Genomic DNA, 21747 nt, shown 5'->3' with positions numbered 1-21747 from the left:
TCTTTCTTGCTGAAATCCCAGATCTGTTGCAAATATCAACAAGTGTATCTCGAACAACATTATGCCGATATTTAATACCTACAATACCAGCACACGACACCGCGTGGTCGCCGAAAATATCCCTAGTAAAAACCTGAGAGCAAGCAGAGCACGGTGTCGAGACAGAGAACAATGGAATACCCAGTCGGTAGCACAGCACACATCGGTATGTCTTTGTGTTCATCGTCTGACCCAACCCAGAAATAGGGACTGCCCGAAGCCAAGTAGAGGTGTGATCTCCTTGGTGCAACTTCCACAATGCCGACTGACGAGAAGACAAAGAAAAGGCGGATTCTGCAGAAGCGGTAACCTTTGTGAAATATATATCTGCCAATTTCTTCATGAGTTTAGGGGCACCGACCTCACAAGGATTACCTAAAATGTCAGACTCCACCGTTCCATTAAACAGACTCAACGCATCCTCAAAAGCTAGACCAAGACCGACAATACCAGTACGATGCAGAAGCTTCGTCTGCAACCCAACAGACTGCAACCGAGAAGCAAGGAAAGTATAATGACGAACATCACCTACGGAATAAACACCAAGCCCTCCAAACGCAAATGGTAAGGTGGCAAGGTGGCAAGCCGCCACTGCCAATCACCAAACCCGGGCCCCGAAGTAGTAACAATACGCTCCAAGGAAGATCGAAGAGCCTCGTCAAATACGCGCTGAGCCGCCTCAAAAGCACTTGGAGGACAAGTACGCAAGGCAAAGTACAGTTTAGAAACTCCAGTAGATGCCCTAAGTAACAACAACTCACAATGAGAATCATTTAGCATAACAACCTTATCCATAAGCGCAATGGTCTTGGTTACCCTCTGCATCACAAGCTCGCCACTAAACTTGGAATCGGAACTAACGGGACCACTAAGCAGCTTAACGCCATGCAAAGGTCGAGCAATAGAAGAGGGAAAAACACCCACAAGCCTGCTTCGAGGGTCTTCTGTAGGCCAGAAAACTTCAGTTTTTTTCACGTTGAGATGCAACCCAAAACGAGGCCCTTCCTCCATAATCAACTATAGAACCTTCCCTATCACCAAAGTGTCGCCAATAATAGTGCCGTCATCTAAATACCACGCCTGAAGACATACCGATTTTACACACAAGAAGTTGTAAAACCAAAGAAAAAAGGAGAGGACCGAGGGATCACTCTGCTGTACCCCCTGAGACGACCATAAGGTGTGGTCCCCATAATACAATCTGGCTGGATTAGAGTAGCAGAATTCAACCTACCGCGAAATACCTGGACAACAACGACGAACTTCACGTAACATGACCGCACGATCAACTAGATTAAAGGCATTTCGAAAATCCACCAACAACATTGAAAGACCAACATCAGAACCACGATCCTCAACCAATCGATTCACAGCATGAAGAATTGCCTCACCACCTGAAGGAACCCCAACGCCAAATTGAAGACCATCAAAGTAACTGCCCAAAGACTGGCCAACCATAACAACACCGACCTTCGAAACCAAACGCCGCCAAACAGTACCCACAGCTATAGGACGGATACCACCACCGGACTTGATAAGTGGTGTGAGAGGAGCACTAGCAATATACTCTCCTAGTTCCATAGGACATCTGCCAGCAAGAAAGAGATTAACCACCCCGGAAATAGAGTTAACCAACTCATCTGAGACAGCTACAGCAGCACCACTCAAGCAATCCATAAGATGTTGAACACGTAAATCGTCCCTACCACATGAAGTGCCACGCGGAATACTCCTAATCCGATCCAAAACAACATCAGAAGTAGCAACGAGATGAAGTTGATCAACAGGTATATCAGTAGGCAAGAATGGAGTTAGAAAAGAAGGGTGTTTTGATTGTAAATCTGCAAGAGTGGCCTCATTATACGAAGCAACCCCCGAAGAAGAAAGAACCCGGACTGCAGCTGTGTAATGGCCATCACAAATCTTCCTACGACATTGCTTGATATTACGCTCATCCAAATCAAGGTCCTCATCAACCACCGACAAAGTAGGAGAATCCTCTGCCAAAGTTTCCCTCACAAGCTGCTTTCAACCACCCGGTGCACTCCAAGAGCAAATAGCACGAGAAATACTCTCCTCTTGATACCGATTCTTTACGGACTATTACTATTACTATTATTATTAAGTGCATATACCATTGATTTAGGTGAGTGAAAACATTAACATATGTGTACCATATTTAACATATGTTAATAGTAGAAAGATAAAAGACAACGGTTTAACATCTTCAAATTATTACAACCGCATATCAAAATAGGGATATAATTAGATTAGAGTTTAACATCATGGTGAATTAACCATCCACTTCCATATGATAGTCATTTTCATCATCTTCATTGTCACTTAGATCTTCGTTGTTATCACCTTTATTGTTGCTTTTGAGTAAATAGGGTTGTTGGGAAGAACATATTTTAAAGCACACAATTTTTTGCAGCTTTTGTATTCTTTTTATATCATTGGTAATAATTATTAAACAAAATTATGTATTTAGTATTATTATTACATATTAAGTATCGCTTTTCAAAAAAAAAAAAAAAAAAAATTAAGTATTATTTATTTTTTTGAAAGAATTGTTATAATTATTAAAAATTATTAATTAATAATATTATATATTAATTCTTAATATTTTGAATTATTTATTATTATTATTGATAATAATAATTATTAATAATTATTATTATGTATAATAAATATTAATTAATATTAATATTAATATTAATAATTATTATAATTATTATTTATAATTATTATTAATATTAATAATTATTTATAATTATTATTAATATTAATAATTATTATAATTATTTTTAATATTATTAATTATTATAATTATTTAAAATAATAAATTATTATCAACAATACAATATTAATTATTATTATTCAATATTAATTATTATTATTATTGTTATTATTAATTATTATTTGAAAATAGAGCAGAGCAGAGTAGAGCAAAGTAGAGCAGATTTCTTTTGAGCAGAGCAGATTTGATCTGAGTAGAGCATAGCAGCTCAAAGAATGGGGCCTTAGTAGGTCACAAACTCAAGTAAAAACAAATTACTTTTCACTAATAATTTTGCCTTTTTTATTCACTGTTGCTAAATTTTGTGATAGTTACCTCACTTCTCAAAACATAAAAGTTAAGTCTACCCTGTTCTTTTGAGCTTCTGGCAGGTTAGAGCAAAGCAGGGTTGGCAGAGTAGATTTTATTCTCTTTGTTTCGCATTAGTTACAACACTTTTCATTTTCGACCGTTTCATATTAGTTGCAACACATAATATTTGAACGAAAATTCTACGATAAATGACGCGTACCGCTATATACCACTAAATCAACGTACTGTAGTGTACCACTAATAAATTTAATTAAATATAGTATTTATTTTTTGCATTTTTTAAACATAGGTTGACTTTAGCTAAGATGATGAATTGCATTATTGCTTTGATTAGTAGTTTAAGGATCAAATCTTTGTGCTCACTATATATTTTTTTTCCCTTCTCGTATTTTAAATTTTTTTAATTTATTTCACATCATACAACCTCTTTAGATTATTCGTTGGACTACTTTACATATAAAAAATACTTATCAATTTTGAATCCTTCGCAATTTATTAGATTCATTTTTTCCCTCTAGACTACGTTCAAAAAGAAATATCACATACTTGTTTGATTTATTTTACATCATACAATCTATTTAGATTATTTATAGGACTACTTTATATACAAAAATACTTATCAATTTTGAATCCTTATCTATTTATTAGATCCCCACCAAAGTTATAATTACTCATTATCGTAAACTCAATTTTATTAAGGCTCTTGCTAACGAACGCCCTCGGGGCATTGGATAAACATTTAAAATATTACCTAACGTGGTATTAATTTGGGAAAGCATGACAAATCACGCTTCGGTCGGTGTAATTAATGTTCATTTTAATTTAATCTTTCTACTTTTAGCTAGCTTATCCAACGTCCCCGGGGCGTTCGTTAGCTTTTCGCTTTTATTAATTCTATGTCATTTAATTTACAAAATACGAATAAAAAGGAAAATAATTTGAGGCAAGGTGGATAATTAAATTTAGCATTCTAATTACGTTTAGCATGGTTTCCAATGCATAATGTTGACCATTTAAATTACTAAAAATTATAAGAAGTTGATGAACACTATCACTTCCGTCCTAGACTAGCTAACTTGTTGAACTTTTTTTCACTCTTTATATATGTAACTGTAAATATTTTTTTTTATTAATGTAATTCAGACATTTTTTTATGAGATTTGTTGTTACATAGGGGAGATTCTGAAATTGCAGAGGCTTGGTTCGATCAAGCCGCCGAGTATTGGAAACATGCTATAACTCTTACTCATAGGAATTATATTGAAACGCATAATTGGTTGAAGATCACAGGGCGTTTCGAATAAAAGAAGAAAAATTCTTATTATTTCTAATTTTTTTTATTTAATTTGTTAGAATTCTTTTTGGTCTTTTTGTAAAATAAAACGGAATCATTGTTTGAGGAAGAACCAATCAAAGAATTTTATTATAGTGATAGAAAGTTTCATAAGATGGATTTTTTTTTTTTATATTTATATCAATGTAACTATATAAAAATAAAGTCAAAATAATGCACTAACATGTTCGAAGTTTTATTGTGTTAATTACTAAATTATTTTTGAACAAATGGTGTTTGAGCAAATGGTGTTTTTTTTGTTCCTTATATTGAAAAATAGGTGAAAAACTCTACAATAAATTCTACAATTCTATTTTTTTAATGGCCCTTTACGATTCTATTAATAACAACTCAACCAATTCAATCAAATTTACTCGTATTAGTCGTATATATATAGTTTATTGTAACTATTTTATTCTTAACCTATCAATATAACTAGTATGTAGCCCGTACGATGTACGGGTTTAATTTATTGGTAAAATATTTTTTTTTTCTATAGACAAAACATACATTTAATTTCATCAAAAAAATAAAATTATTTTAAAAAAAATAAATCAAAACATACATTTAATTTCATGAAATCTACCATAGAAAAAAAAAGTTATTATTTGTATTAATAGGTGTACATATCATCACGAATTGCATGAGGTAATTACAACATAATTTAAACAAAAAATAAATCAATAAATTCATCAAAGTTAAATTTATAAAGTATTAATTTTGCCATTTTGTGATAGATTTCATGAAATTAAAGGTATGATCTCTATGATTTTTATTTATTTTTTTTTTACGGATGTTTCTGTAATTTATTTGGTAATATATGTCGCAAAAAAATTATTTGATAAATTCATGAAAGCTATCACAAAAATTACAAAATTAATATTTTGAATAAACTATTACATAAAAACGAAAATCGACTTATCTATCAACCCCATTATAATTTAGAACTTAAAAAACACATAAAGGAATGGAAAAGTGTATAGAAATTAAAATGTAAAAATTGACTTAAAAAATGTGAAATTAATATAAGGGGAAGAACACTTGTAACTAACCTTTAAAATGCATAGAGATTATAGGTAGGAGAAAGAAAGATGATTGATCAAGTAACATTGAATAATTGAAAATGAATTTATTTGTAAATATTAATAGAGAAACTTTAGGGGAATAGTGTCATTTGGGAAATGATAATGATGGAAAGTGTTGGTAGTGTCATTTGGGAAATGTTATGAAAGCATTATTGGAAGAAATAGAAAAACTACCAAACAAAAACCAAAAAAAAAAAAAAAATAAAATAGAAAGAAGAAAAATCCTACATGGCACTCTATATGGCCTTTAAATTTTCCTGCTATTAAATATTAGTATAGATTAGAGAATAATAATATTCTTCTTCAGGAAAAAAAAAAAAAAAAAACTTCCGCTCCAGTATTTTTCCTATAACATTTTTTGTACGTAGAAAGTTGAAAAAAAAAATTAAATTTTTTTTTATATCTATATAGTACTCTAAACCCGCCTGATACCTAGAAATTTGTTGCAAACTCCATTAACAATGTAAATTGTTGATATATTTCCATCCAAAATAAATAATGTATGTATATATACTGATTTAAAAAAAAATAAAAAAGTTGCGGCTCAATGTTATCTTCTACTTACAAATGGTTTTCTTCATCTTTCTAGTATGAAAAAAAAAAATCAATGGAACTAGGATGGGGAGGAAAATAAATTAACTTAAATTTCTTTAAATTAAAAGAGATGCACTGTCGGTTTCAAAAAGAAAAAAAAAAGAAAAAGAAAATCCAATTAAAAACAAGGGGATATAATTTTATTTTTTATTTATTTTATTTTATTTTATTTTTATTTTATTTTTTGAAGAAACCTACTCTGGGTGATTAGTTCTCATTCATAGTAATATCAGAGTCCAAGAGAGGAACAATACAAACTGGAAAGTTCGACAACCATACTCTACTACCTATTACCCATGGCAAGCAATGAGCAAGTTCATGGGAAACTTTATTACCCTCTCTACGGACAAAAATCCAAGACACCCAACCAAGAATACTACTAGCATGATAAATATCATCTAAGATTAAATGAAAGTTACTTCCCCCCCCCCCCCCCCTTCTTGTGACTTTACAGCATTGATCAAGTTTAGACAATCGCTTTCTACCACTAGCCGCTGAAACCTATACTCTACAGCATGCTGAATACCAATTAACAAAGCCATAGCTTCGGCAATGTGTGGCTGCCATCTGCTCTCAGTCCTCCAAGCCATCGCCCATAGAGCAGCCCCATCCGAGTTCCTGACGACAGCTCCCACAGAGGAGCCCAACCCCTCTATCACTCCCCCATCAACATTGAGCTTTAGCACATCACCCTCGGGGGGGGTGTCCATCGCACACGAGCTGAAGCACTCACTCTTGGGCCCTCTTCTTCACAAGGCATCTCCTTCACGAGTTTCCAAACGTATTCCATTGAAGCCTTGGGATTACAAGCTTCACCTTCGAATACCCAACGGTTTCTAGTGTTCCATATCGACCAACAAATTGTCATAAACAGACCATGATCTTTCTTTGGCAGCCTATGTAAACCTGTGAGAGCCATATCTCCAAAATCATGATAGTCCCCACCCAAATCACCCAAGAATCCGCTTTCATCTCAGATCATTCTTGCTATGATACAATCCCTAAGACAATGTAACTCGGATTCATTCTCAACCCCACACAAAGAACAAGTTGGATTCTTATCTGACAATCTTTTACTAAGTCCCTGAAGAGTAGGCAAAGCTCCACAGCAAGCTCGCCAAAAAAATATTTTGATGTGTGGGAGAGTATTCGCATGCCAGACTTTCTGCCATATTGCAGTAGGACATGAAGAAGAAGCTTTCTCTTCAGCTTTTGAGTCACCATAGATTGCACGATAAGCCGACCCGAACTGAGAATTCCCCACCCCTCTGACGCATCACCTCGAGGTGAAATAATCTTCCGAGTTTGAGTACCCGGAATCCACGCATCCTTCCAAACTAATATATTCAATCCATCACCAACACGCCAACAAAGACCACGCTGCAACACCCACTTCACTCCCCAAATTCCCCTCCATGTATAACTTGGGTTGCTTCCTAGCTCTAAAGTTAAATAATCCCCATTCGGAAAATATCGAGCCTTCAAAATTTTTGCCATTAAACTCTCCGGATACTGCAATAATCTCCAACCTTGTTTAGCTAAGAGGGCTGCATTTGTAATCACGAAATCCCAACCCTCCCTTAGCCTTGGGTTCACATAATTTTTTCCATGCTATCCAATGGATTATCCTCTCACCCTTTTTTTGACCCCACCAAAAGTTTGCCACCAAAGATCTCATTTCGTCACAAAAAGAAGAAGGGAATTTAAACACACTCATCGCGTAGGTTGGGATAGATTGGGCCACCGCCTTAATCAACACCTCCCGACCCGCTTTAGATAAAAAACACCCCTTCCCCCCTTGAAGTCTCTTCCATAAATTCTCCCTAATACCCTTAGTAAGCACCCTCTTCGATCTTCCAATCACCGCTGGAAGGCCAAGGTACTTATCATGCACATCCACCTCCTTAACACCCATCAAATTCGCTAACTCACTCCTTCTCGCTCCACACACCCCCTTACTAAAAAAAAACCGTCGTCTTATCAAAATTCATCATTTGACCCGACGTCTCCTCATATACCTTCAACACCCCTCTAATCGTACTCACCTCCTCCGGGTTCGCCTTTGAAAAAATTATGCTATCATCTGCAAAAAATAAATGCGAATCCAAAGGGGTCGTCGAAGCCACTCTCACCCCATGAAGGCTACCTCTTTCAACCACCTTGGTCAACAACCCCGACAAATCCTCTGCACACAAGATAAAAAAATACGTGGATAGAGCGAGGATCACCTTGCCGAATACCCCTAGTTGGAGTAAACTCCCCCGAAGGTGCCCCATTAATAAGAACTCTAAAGGAGACAGCCGAAACACAATGCATAACACGATCAACCCAAAGCTCTGAGAATCCCATCTTAGCAATCACTGCTCTAAAAAAACCCCATTCTACCCTGTCATAAGCTTTAGCCATGTCAAGCTTCAGAGCCATCACCCCACCTTCACTTCCTGACATTTTCATATGATGAAAAAGTTCGAAAGCTACCAAAATATTATCTATAATTAACCTTCCCGGGACAAAAGCACTCTGATTAATAGAGGTAATATCATTCATAAAAGTTTTAAGCCGATTAGCCAGGACCTTAGTAATCAACTTATACACCACATTACACAAACTAATCGGTCGAAACTCAGTCATCTTATCGGGTTCCTTAGTCAATCTTAGGGATCAAAACAATAAAATTTTCATTAATTTTCTTCGGGATCATATCCCCATTTAGGACACTCAATACTAAAGAAGTCACAGCAGGACCCACAATATGCCAATAAGTCTGAAAAAATAGAGGACACATACCATCCGGGCTCGGCGCTTTTAAAGGATGCATTTGTTTCAGAGCTATGAGCACCTTACTTGCCGTATAGGTAGCATTGAGACACTCATTCATTTCTTTAGTCACTCTCCTCTCCACCCCCTCAAGCGCCATCTAAACATTAGTAGGGGTCGAGGTACTAAACAAATTCTGAAAATAATTCACAGCCACATTACCAATCCCCTCTTCATCATCGCACCGAACACCATCATCAGATAAGAGATGTGTAATATTATTCTTCGTACGCCGAGCTGAAGCCTTCCTGTGAAAAAAACTCGAGTTTCGGTCACCATCTTTGAGCTAGAGAGCCCTCGAACGTTGACGCCAATAGATTTCCTCATAATGAATCAATTGTGCAATCTCCTTCACAACTCTTCTCCTTTATTTCACTCTAGCTTCAGATCGTCCCCCTTTATTCAATATGCTCAATTTTTTCCTTTTCTTTCTTATTTCTCGGAAAATTTTCCCAAATTCCTTATCACTCCATGACTTTAACAATTCTGCACATAACGCTAGCTTTCCTTCCACCGAATACTGCCCTCCTACCCATGCTTGTTGTACTACATCCTCACACTTCTCACTCTCGGTCCAGATTTGTTCAAATCAAAAGGGCCTTTCTTTCTTTCTAGCTGTACTATTCCCATCATCCAGTAGCAATTTAATGGGGGCATGGTCGGTCCATTCCCGCTCTAAGTGGAGGACCTTTGCTTTCGGGAAAATCTATATCCATTCTTGACGAGAAAGTGCTCTGTCCAACCTACATTGTACGTTGTCTTTGCCAAACTGACCATTATCAAATGTAAATTCGTACCCCGAAAATGGCATATCTCTCAAATTGCACAAGTCGACAGCTTTACAAAAATTCTCCATTTGCCATACAGCCCGTTCTCGCCCTCCTTTTTTCTCCGAATCTGCAAGAATTTCATTAAAATCCCCCATACAAATCCACGCACCCTATTCTCCCAAAGCTAACTCCTCAAGTAACTTCCATGATAAATGTCTATTGTGAACCTCCGACCACCTGTAAAAGCCAGTAAAACGCCACCCCACATTCCCTAACCCCTCTACATTGACATCAATGTGATGAATAGACATTAATCTCAACTCCACCTTCAAGCCTTTGACCCATAAAAGAGCCACTCCCCCCGACCTTCCATTACTATCAACCGCAACCCCTTCATAGCCAAGCAGCTTTGCACAAACCTTACACATTTCACCACTACTCAACTTCGTCTCCATAAGAAAGATAAGAGACGGGGCCTCCCTCCAAATTAGATTTCGAAGGTTATTAATTGCAGAAGTGTTGCCCAGACCTCTGCAATTTAGACTCAAGGCACTCATGGAGCTCGGCGGGGCTGCCCACTGACAGCCTCCGCCACTTGCAATCCGGAAATTTCATCTTGCAATAACAACTTCTTCTTCGATAGGTCACTCTCCCCACCAACAGAACCTACTTCCCTCTCTCTTTTGCCTAACGCCCCATCATTCTCCACCTCCATATGAGTATCAAACTGATCCCTCTCCCTCACAATTTTTTTGTACCCCTTATTCCTTCCTTTTGTGTTATTTTTATTGTAACTCTCTACCCCAGCTCCAAATACTAACCCCACTGACCCCCCCCTCTTTGTTTATTTCTTCACTCCCTCTTTCCACACTAACTACAATCTGCTCATTATTCTCGTAATCCACCTTATTGACATCATCTCTTCTTTTTCCCTCTCCACTCTGCCCATCAGCTTCCCCCACCAACGCTCTAGACAAGGAACTTGCAGCAACTATCTCTGAGCTAACCACCGAGTTTTTCTCGAATAATTTTACATTTGGCCTCACATTATTCTCACCAAGGTGTAAGGTCTCTTCCGAGCCAAGTTCTGCTTGAGGAGACAATTGCTCTGCCTCCTTCGTAATGAATAGCTGCCTCCTAGAGGTAAGCACATACTCTAATTCCTCCAATTCTCGCATTCCGCCCTTCCTTGGGGACGCTTTTAGCCATCCCCCCAACCCAAGTTTCTATATCTTACTCTCTTCTGATACGGAGCAACAATCTCTCTCCGAGTGTCCAATGATGCCACAAGCATAACAAAAATATGGAAGACGTTCATAAGCAAATTCAACACAAATTTCTCTTCCACTTTTATCAAGGATTCTTTGAAATCGTCGCAGAGATTTAGCAATATTGATCATAATTTTGGCACGCCGGAATCGATCCAATCCTAATGTGTCCTCTTCCATCTCCAACACCTCACCCCAATTTGCAACCAACTCCTTGACATCCTCATCTGAACGACAGTTAAAGGGTAAAAATTTGATTCGCACCCAGAACGGGCAATGAAACAGGGGAATTTTCTCAGGTTGCTCATTCCCTTCAACCTCTTTTAGCACTAGCAAAAGGTTATCAAAACACCATGGTCCGCCAGTCATAACTTTTTCCTTATCTCTCCAATGGAAGAATTGAAAAGCATAAAGATTCGGGCCTAAAATCCTAATCACCAATTTGTCCTGCAACGCCCAAACCTTCGTCATCGTATTCTTGAAGGCCTCAACGTTATAGGGTCATTCAGTCACAAGTCTACCAATCAACATTAAGTGAAATTTCTCTGTTAATAAGGACGATTCCACCATTCCCAAATCAACCACCCCCTCCGTCCTCATCATCAAGTTTAAGGTTTGCATAACGACTCACAATATCAACCGCCATCGAAATCACAGAAAGAACAATCAATTCACAGCAGCCGAATCAAATGGCAGTAAAACCCTACGCGCAAGCTAGAGAGGTCGACCCTTTCTTTCGAGGGAGATAAAAGATTGATTATTTGATTCTTCTTGTAAATTTCTAAATTATTATTGATGTAACACAATAATTTGATTGTTAGTGTACTACAATAATTAGTATTAAATTACAAAATTAAAAAGTGTCAAAAAATAAAATAAAACACATGACAAAATTTGACTAAAATATATTTATTTTCTTATTATTTCTAATATTTACTAAAATAAAACTTGGAATATCATATGTAGAGCTGTGATCAAAAGCTGACTCGACCCGAACTCGATTATTAACCGACCCGTCTGAACCCGGAAAATGGTGGCCCGAACCCGATCTGACTTGACCTAAAACCAACCCTAGACCCGAGTTAACCCGAGTATTTGAGACCCGAACCGTACATTAACCGACCTGGAGATGACCCGACCCGAATATAACCCATAAATTATTGACCTGAACCGAACCCGACTTGAACCGAAATTGACTCAAACTCGTTTTAACCTGTCAAAACCCGAATTTAACCCGACCTGTTACTAACCCGACCCGAATTTAACCCGACCTATTACTAACCCGACCTGAATTGATAGCTCTAATCACATGAAGTATAAAGAGTTGATTAACAAAGAGAGTTTTGTAAAAATACTCTTTTGCCCGTATGAGTGTTTTTAAAAATTCTCATCAAAGTGATATTGTTTTTCTTCTTGACAAAAATGAGAATTATATGTATATAGCGTTTCTTTTACCGTATCTATACATAGAATTTTTTTCGTCCTTATAAATTTAATCACTTTTAAAATTTGAAAATATATACTCCATGTTTTTTTTTTTAAAAAAAAGTCATATTATTGCATAGATAATATCACAATAAGATTTAGTACTTATTTGATCATGTGGGTAAGGTATAACATAAAATCCGTGTTGTATTGATACAAAGTAAAATTATATGAAAAGTATAGCTTTTAACCCATAATTCCTATTTAATATTTACATTTTAGCAGAAATAAAGGTTATTATAAATTAAAATATATCTAAAATTACCTACATATTTTCTTTTATTATCTAAAGAAATAAATGTATTAAATTTGTGTTCATTAGTTTAATCTTTAAATTAAAAATTGTACTGTACGTTCAGTATTTATTTTATTTATAACAAAGTATTTCAAACATGATTAATAAAATAAAAAAATAAGTTGCGTCATAATGTTACATGTATTTATATATGTACGTAGTACATGTTTTACCCCTTTTTTTAATGTTGTATGTAATTATAAATAAAGATAAGAAACCAAAATTATTATATAATGTAAAATAATTTCTCTATATAACTTTTAGTTTAATATTAGAGTACTAGGTTAAAATCCCGCAGAATACACGGTTGTTAAATATTTTTGACAATAATATTACAAAATATAAAGTATATAAAAGATATGCAGAAATATTTCATTTGGGTATATATGGAATATAATTGTCAAACTGAAAATAAAGAAAATATCAAAAAGTATACTGTAAATAGTTTACTTAAAGATTTTGCAAAAAAAAAAAAAAAAAAAAAAAAAAGGCGAAAAAGGCGGGAAAATTTTTCACAAGGTGTGTCATTGGTTATTCGCCTTTAGTATAAGTTAAAATAGAAGATAGATAGATATGTAGTAGATTATTGAAGATACATAACATATTACATAATGGAATAATACTTTAGTATAATATGTAAGGAAAAAACATAATGACAAAATTGAAAGGAAAATATCAAATATATTACGTATATTAAATATTCTCTAAGAAGATTTTTTGACCAAAAAAAAAAAACAACTTTTGGCCAGAAAATGTCTAACCAAGAGATGACATTATGTCATCTTTGGTTTCGCCTTTAGTATATAGTTAATTAAGTTATAGATTACTTTTTTTGAAGAAATTATAATAATTACTTGATATATGTTCATTTAAAAAAAAGTACAAAATAAAAATATACTTCGTATGAAAGATATGTAGAAATATCTTAGTTGAGTGTATATACAATAAATATAATTGTCAAAATGGAAAGAATATATCATAGGTTATAAATAGTTTTCTTGAAGGTTTTACAGAAAAAAAAGGAAAAAAAGGAAAGAGAAAAAGGCGGAAAAATTTATTCGCTTTTAGTATAAGATAGGTTACGTCCCGTGCCATGCACGACCATAATTAAACTTTACAACAAAAATTATAAAGGATGGTGTTAATTATTCAACAATAATTTATCCAAAAAAAAATTGTAACAAAATAACTTGAATTTTAATTTAATACCAAATTCATAAAGGTTATTCAATTGAATTTTATTAAAAAAATAAATAATATAGTAATAGAAATTTAGAAGCTATAAGGTTTTACATAAGAAAATGAAAATATTAGCTTATAATTTGTTCACACACTTTGACCCATGTATGAACTCATTTACATTTGTCCTTATAATTTGTTGACACACTTTGACCTGCATAATATAAAATTTTAGTTGATTTTATATTACTTTAGGATAATTAATTATGTAATCAACTTTTTTGAAATATATATTTTTAGTGAGTAGTAGGGGTTTTACATATATTGCATAAATGCATAGATCAGAGTAATTAGATTGTAGAAAAGTGTTTGGTAAATAGCTGATTTTTTAAAGCTAATTGATTATGTGAAATGACCAATAAACTAATTGTAAGGTAGGTAGTTCATATTAGAAATTTTAATTAAATGGGGGTATAAGTGTCATTTCAATATAAGAATTAAATATGCTATTTGAAAAAGCTCCCAAAAGGAGCTTTTTGAAAAAGAGCTTATTTAATTCCACTAAATAAGCTACTTACCAAACACCTTGAATTGACTTATTTAATAGTCAATAAGCTAATGTAGGTCAAATAAGCTAGTTACCAAACACATCCTATCTTGTTGGATTATTGTCATAATGTTTGCTTTTATAATTTTTTTTCTTCATAATTTTAATAATATCTAATTAAAAATATAGATGGTCAAAGTTGTGTCTCGACAATTCTAGCTTATAAAAAATGGAGGGAGTATAATATAATAGAATGATTTTATGATTTTGTTCAGTTGTTCTTATAAACGTTAGATATAATTTTAAGATTTATTCAAAGTATGCTACCAAAATTATTTTTCTATTTTTAATTTAAATAAATTAGACTGTCAAATGATAAAGTTGGAAAAAAATTGATAATATTATAGTAATCTTAGGTAATGATGTATTTCAATACCTTATTTTTAATCTATAGTATATTTCAATATTTGTAATTAATAGATATCTTGTATATAGAAAGAATATATGTTAAAAAAAATTAATTGAGTATGATTGGATTAAATGTGCTATCAAAATGGAAATAAGAATTATTGTATGTTATAAAATGGTCATTAAATTTCAACAACAAACACAAGGAAAAAAAAAAGGAAAGAAAAAGATGGAAAATTTTGTAATGACATCGTGACAAGTGTCACTTTAGGTTTGCTTTTAGTATAGGTTAATTGATTATAGATAGATACTAGACTCCTGGTATTAAAATAATATATCATATGATATTATGATATCACAATATACATAATTCCTCCGTTTCTTTATAGTTGCAACACTTCCCTAAAATGGAAATGTCACAATAGTTGCAACACACTATAATTGGAAAGTATTTTATGTCAAAAGTTGTAGTATCACCCTTATTAAAAATTTATAATCTTATGGCCCAATAAATTATACTCTTAACAATCTCACTCCTCCATTTTAAATGTTTTAAATCACATGAGACCCACTTTTCTTAAATACCGTGAAAAAAGGTGTGTTGCAAGTATTAAAAACGGAGGAAGTATATATCTAGGGGTGACCATAAAAGGGTACCTTGTTAAAATTCTTGAAACTGAAACCTGTTGTACCAGGTTCCTCACAATGAGAGTCGGAATCTGTTCAACAGGTTCCTAGAAAATAGGAATCGGGGATACCAGTTCCGATTCGAGGTACTCTATCTTTTAATATACTTAGTATGGAGTACTTTTTTGCAAAATTATTGTAAAAAAAAGCTAGTTAGTCACAAATTTAATATATATATTTATAAACTATTATTTTTTAAAAATAATTGATCTTGAATTGGTGTATGATTTGGAGTTAAATGATACTTTATTAGATTACAGGATACCCTACAGGTTACAGTTCTAAAAAATTAAGAACCTGAACCAGAACCCGTTGCAACAGGTATTTTATTACCTGAAACTTTCCAATTTCAATTTAGGGTACCTTGATTTTTTGCTTACCCCTATATATATCTCAATAGTTAAAAAGTTGCTATTTGTTTTACAACCTCCAACTTATAATAATAATAATAATAATAATAATAATAAAATTTATAAAAATATACGAAATAAATAAATAAACACTATATGCATGTAAAGTATTACTCCGTACTTATATAGTGACACTACCACTAGCTATGAAATATCATACAACAAACCTTATGTACATTGTAGTAAATTCACTGATTTTTTTTTTAGACAATTGCAAATTCATTGCAGTTATTGTGGTAATGATCAAACAAATTTAATAAATAAGTTTTTAGTAGATCAAATAGTACTAAATTTATTATTATTATTATTATTATTATTATTATTATTATTATTATTATTATTATTATTATTATTATTATTATTATTATTATTATATATTAGTTAGTCAATGAAAAAACTAGATTGACTACAAAATTGTTGTAACCGTGTAAAATAATCAGACATAATATTTTCTTTACATTTTATTAATTTAAAAAATCTTTTTTATGGGTTTGAAATCTCCAATTTCCAAATGAATAATACTCCCTCCGTTTCAATATGATAGTGCCATATGGAATCAATCACATAAAATAAGAAAAAGGAGAATATTTAGAATCTAGCATTAAAGTAAAAAACAATTCATAAATAGTTTTTCCTTATTTAATTTTTTTGATTTTTTTTAGGAAAACATTAGTCATAATTACATAAATCAAAGGAGTAATTTCTTTACTTAGAGTCATGTCATTAATTCACAATCAATTGATCTAACCAATCAGAATTTACTATGTATAAAATAGAAAATAAAAACTAAGTTAAAAGTGGAATACATTGAACATGGATAGATCTTTTTAAAACGCCCAAAATAGTATATGAGACTAACAAATTAAAACGGAGGGAGCAATTGTTAATAATAATAAGAAGGCATTCATTAATAATATCGAATCCAATATGAGCAATTGTTCAAAAAATAAAAAGGGAGAAAGGATGGGAAGTATTAATATAATTAGGGTTGTATGTATGAGTGCAGCAGCAATAGTAGCGTCCATGAAAGTAACACGATGTTGGTTTAATAATAATAAGAAGGCATTCATCAACTTTCCGTTCCCTGATTATGGTATATAAAATCCAGTGATTTTTTTACAAGATTCTCGTTTCTTGAGTCTGTGGTTGTTCAACTCCCGCCTCCACCCGTACCCTTGGCTGATTCTGATTCCTGGTTTAGGTGGGATTCTCAGATCAATGTTACCTCGCATCTTTCAAGTTATTACTTTGTTTCTGTTGACGCTACCATCGTCAACAACAATAGTAATAGTAATAATAATAATCATCAAAAGAGGCAAAACAAAGAGCGCGCGTGACATGGAGGCACTTGAAGCGCCATGCTAGTACAGTCCTTGTACAATTTCCATCTATGAAAATCAATCCTACCGGAAAGGCATATTATCGCCAACCTATGTTGACAACAATTGTGAGCAAAGACGACGACACGAGTAATTTATATAATGGGAGGTTAACTTTATATACTAAGTAAAATCGATCAAGATGAATTATGTAATAAGAAGTATCAATATCGATGACAGTTTTGTTATTTGGATGAAGGGTTGGAGTTGAACTCTAGTGGTGTTACCATCAAAAATGCCTGGCTTTGGTTTTACTATTATGACAATGATGCCATCGAATTACATAATAATGATCTTATCATGAATTGCCTTGATAGAGGGGATTATCCAAGAGAAGAGCTTAAGGAAGCTGTTACTAAAATACTCGCGTATGTCAACACATTTCACAAGTTGTTCCCTTTGGGGATCTTCCAAACAAAGAAGACCAAACACTTGTGATCTTCCAACACCAAACAGAAGCCGTCACAACTCTACTTGTTTGTTTATTTGAAGAAGTGAATAAAGTATGGATTTATTAACGTGTGAAATTATAATTATTATTTTTTTTCAATTTTATTTTTCATTTTTTTTACAATGGTTGATACGGAGTTCATTCTAAGGGTGTTTGGTTCGTTTAATTGGAATTTTATAGCATAAACTCTATAAAATTACGGATTTAAAATCGTATACCAGTTTAAAGTTATTTGATTTTATTATGAAAATGTTTTTACACTTCATTGATATAATGAATTGTGAAAGTTAGAACCCTTTTGATATGAGATTTCATTAAACAATCATATAATAAATTAAATAGAATAGATTATAACTTCACTTATCCCATTCCAAAATATCCCACCAAACGACTTCTTAGTATAATTGTTCGAAACTCATTGTTTCACATGCGGGTTGTTACACATTGAAGAAAGAGAAGATAAATATCACGATAAAGAGGTTAACTTTAACTTCCCCAATTGGTTTTAGTATGAAACCAGTTTGGGATGAAAAATGAACTAAAATTAGGTACACCAAATATAATTCTTCCTTTGTTTTTTTTAGTTGACATATTTCTATTATCATGCTTGTCAACGCATGTTTTAAATAATTAATATATTTAATTATTAACATTATAAAATTATAAAAAGTGGATATTATCACGCTTGAACGTGGAGTTGAGATCAATGTCTATTCATCACATTGATGTCAATGTGGAGGGGTTAGGGAATGTGGGGTGGCGTTTAACTGGCTTTTACGGGTGGCCGGAGGTTCACAATAGACATTTATCATGGAAGTTACTTGAGGAGTTAGCTTTGGGAGAAGAGGGTGTGTGTATTTGTATGGGGGATTTTAATGAAATTCTTGCAGATTCGGAGAAAAAAGGAGGGCGAGAACGGGCTGCATGGCAAATGGAGAATTTTCGTGAAGCTGTCGACTTGTGCAATTTGAGAGATATGCCATTTTCGGGGTACGAATTTACATTTGATAATGGTCAGTTTGGCGAAGACAACGTACGATGTAGGCTGGACAAAGCACTTTCTCGTCAAGAATGGATATAGATTTTCCCGAAAGCAAAGGTCCTCCACTTAGAGCGGGAATGGACTGACCATGTCCCAATTAAATTGCTGCTGGATAATGGGAATTGTACAGCTAGAAAGAAAGAAAGGCCCTTTCGATTTGAACAAATCTGGACCGAGAGTGAGAAGTGTGAGGATGTAGTATAACAAGCATGGGTAGGAGGGCAGTATTCGGTGGAAGGAAAGCTAGCGTCATGTGCAGAATTGTTAAAGTCATGGAGTGATAAGGAATTTGGGAAAATTTTCCGAGAAATCAGAAAGAAAAGGAAAAAATAGAGCATATTGAATGAAGGGGGACGATTTGAAGCTAGAGTGAAAGAAAGGAGAAGAGTTGTGAAGGAGATTGCAGAATTGATTCATTATGAGGAAATCTATTGGCGTCAACGTTCGAGGGCTCTCTGGCTCAAAGATGGTGACCGAAACTCGAGTTTTTTTCACAGGAAGGCTTCGGCTCGGCGTACTAAGAATAATATTACACATCTCTTATCTGATGATGGTGTTTGGTGCGATGATGAAGAGGGGATTGGTAATGTGGCTGTGAATTATTTTCAGAATTTGTTTAGTACCTCGACCCCTACTAATGTTGAGATGGCGCTTGAGGGGGTTGAGAGGAGAGTGACTAAAGAAATGAATGAGTGTCTCAATGCTACCTATACGGCAAGTGAGGTGCTCATAGCTCTGAAACAAATGCATCCTTTAAAAGTGCCGGGCCCAAATGGTATGTGTCCTCTATTTTTTCAGACTTATTGGCACATTGTGGGTCATGTTGTGACTTCTTTAGTATTGGGTGTCCTTAATGGGGATATGATCCCGAAGCAAATTAATGAAACTTTTATTGTTTTGATTCCTAAGACTAAGGAACCCGATAAGATGACTGAGTTTCGACCGATTAGTTTGTGTAATGTGGTGTATAAGTTGATTACTAAGGTCCTGGCTAATCGGCTTCAAAATTTTCTGAATGATATTACCTCTATTAATAAGAATGCACTACTAGAAAAAGGCCTGTTTCCGACGGAATTATGCCGACGGACCTGATTTTCCGTCGCAAAATTTAAATTCAACGACGGAAGTAAGTGTGTCGTTTAAATCAGTCGGAAAAGATAATTTGCGACGGAAATTCCCTCGCAGAATTTCCGATGGAAAATATTTCGGTCAAAAAATGTAGTTTCCGACGGGAATAATTTTACAACTGAAATCTCCGTTGGAACTACATTTTCTGACCGAAATATTTTTCGTCGGAAAATTTCGAAAAACAAAAGCACCCAGCCCTTGTTTTTCACGACAGAAACAGAAAAAAGGGGGAAGAGAGAGAAAGAAAGAAAGGGAGAAAGAGAGAGAAAGAGGAAGAGAAGATCCCACCGCCACCGGATCCCAACGTCGCCAGCCGCCACCGGAGTTCTCCCCGGCCGATAAGTTTTGTTTTGGGTTTTTTTTAATTTAAAAACGCCACCACTAACCACTGGTCGATGTGAACAGCCACCACCGGCTTGTAGCAGCCGCCTGTCACAGGTGTTTCCCATCGGCGGCATTCCAAAAAGCCGGGCAGCCGCCGCTGAGTTTTTTTTTTTTAAATTTCTGTTTTAATTTTTATTTTTTGTTCAAACCCTAACCACCACCACCCCTTTTTTTTACAGGTTCCTCCACATTCGTTCCTTGCTCCGACCAGAACCACCACCACCTTCATCCTCCCGCCGTTCTGGGGCCGGTAAGTGTTCCTTTATTTTTTTCTTTTTTTTATTCATTTTTTTTTGAATAAAAATTGACATTTTACACCCTAAATAAGGTTTAATTGTTATTATTTGTAGGATTTGTATCTTTTCCTTGCTTTGAATCTCAATAAAAAGTGCACATCTAGAGGTTAGTGACATTATAATTTCTAAAATTCTTAGTTTAGTTTATACTTGGCATGTTAGTGACTTAGATATATGTTAGTTTATTCAAGTATTTATTTTATGTTAGTTTAGTTTGCTTTACTTTATTATAATAAATAATAATGGTTGATATGTTAGTTTAGTTTGCTTTACTTTATTATAATAAATAATAATGGTGATATGTTAGTTTAGTTTGATTTTTTATAATAATGTAAGACATGACATGTTAATTTTGTTTGGTTTAGTATAATAATGTATGACATGATATGTTAGTTTAGGTTGATATTTTATTATAATAATGTACGGCATGATATGTTAGTTTACATTGGTTTAGTTTATTATAATAATGTATGTTAGTTTAGTTTAATTTATTATACTTTAATAATGTATGTTAGTTTTGTTTAGTTTAATATAATGTATGTTAGTTTTGTTTAGTTAAATATAATGTATGTTAGTTAATTTAGTAAAATATATTTGTTTTATATAATGTTTAATGTAATGATTAATAATTGTTTATATCAATTTAATTATGAATACTAATTGTTTATATATGATTGTTTATATCAATTTAATTATGATTATGATATATTTGGTTTACTTATAGTGATTATTATAATTTAATTATGAGTGTTCTTTACTTTATAATAGTTGTGTTATTTAATTTGCTTGGCATATTTTTAAATGAGCGTGTTATAATAATGGATGTGTTATAACAATGGATGTGTTCTTTATTTTATATATTTTTGAATGAATCATTTGCATAATCATTTTCCTAGATACCCGTTCAAGGCATACTCATTAGGAGTATGTCTTGAATAGTCCCCGGTTGGGACTGTCCTTGGACGTTTATTCTCACTTAGATGGTGAATGTATGCCTTGTTATTGATTTTAGGGAATATCCTGGCTTGTCATTTCTCT

The 21747-nt window shown here is 33.7% G+C and overlaps 1 protein-coding gene across 1 annotated transcript; it reads right to left on the bottom strand.

Moving 5' to 3' along the window:
• Nucleotides 1-10976: 10976 nt before the first annotated feature.
• LOC145565434 (uncharacterized) lies at nt 10977-11489 on the bottom strand. The gene has a single exon (XM_081625442.1). The coding sequence runs from the start codon at nt 11487-11489 to the stop codon at nt 10977-10979; it is 513 nt and encodes a 170-aa protein (XP_081481568.1).
• Nucleotides 11490-21747: the final 10258 nt, after the last annotated feature.

This window comes from Chenopodium album, chromosome 10, assembly GCF_948465745.1.
Source record: "Chenopodium album chromosome 10, dcCheAlbu1.1, whole genome shotgun sequence".
NCBI lineage: Eukaryota > Viridiplantae > Streptophyta > Magnoliopsida > Caryophyllales > Amaranthaceae > Chenopodium > Chenopodium album.
Note: the sequence above shows the minus strand (reverse complement) of the source record. Positions and strands in the feature narration are given on the sequence as shown.

Excerpts from the sequence above, each read along its gene's own strand:
- LOC145565434 (XM_081625442.1), bottom strand. The coding sequence starts at position 11,489 with ATGACGAAGGTTTGGGCGTTGCAGGACAAATTGGTGATTAGGATTTTA.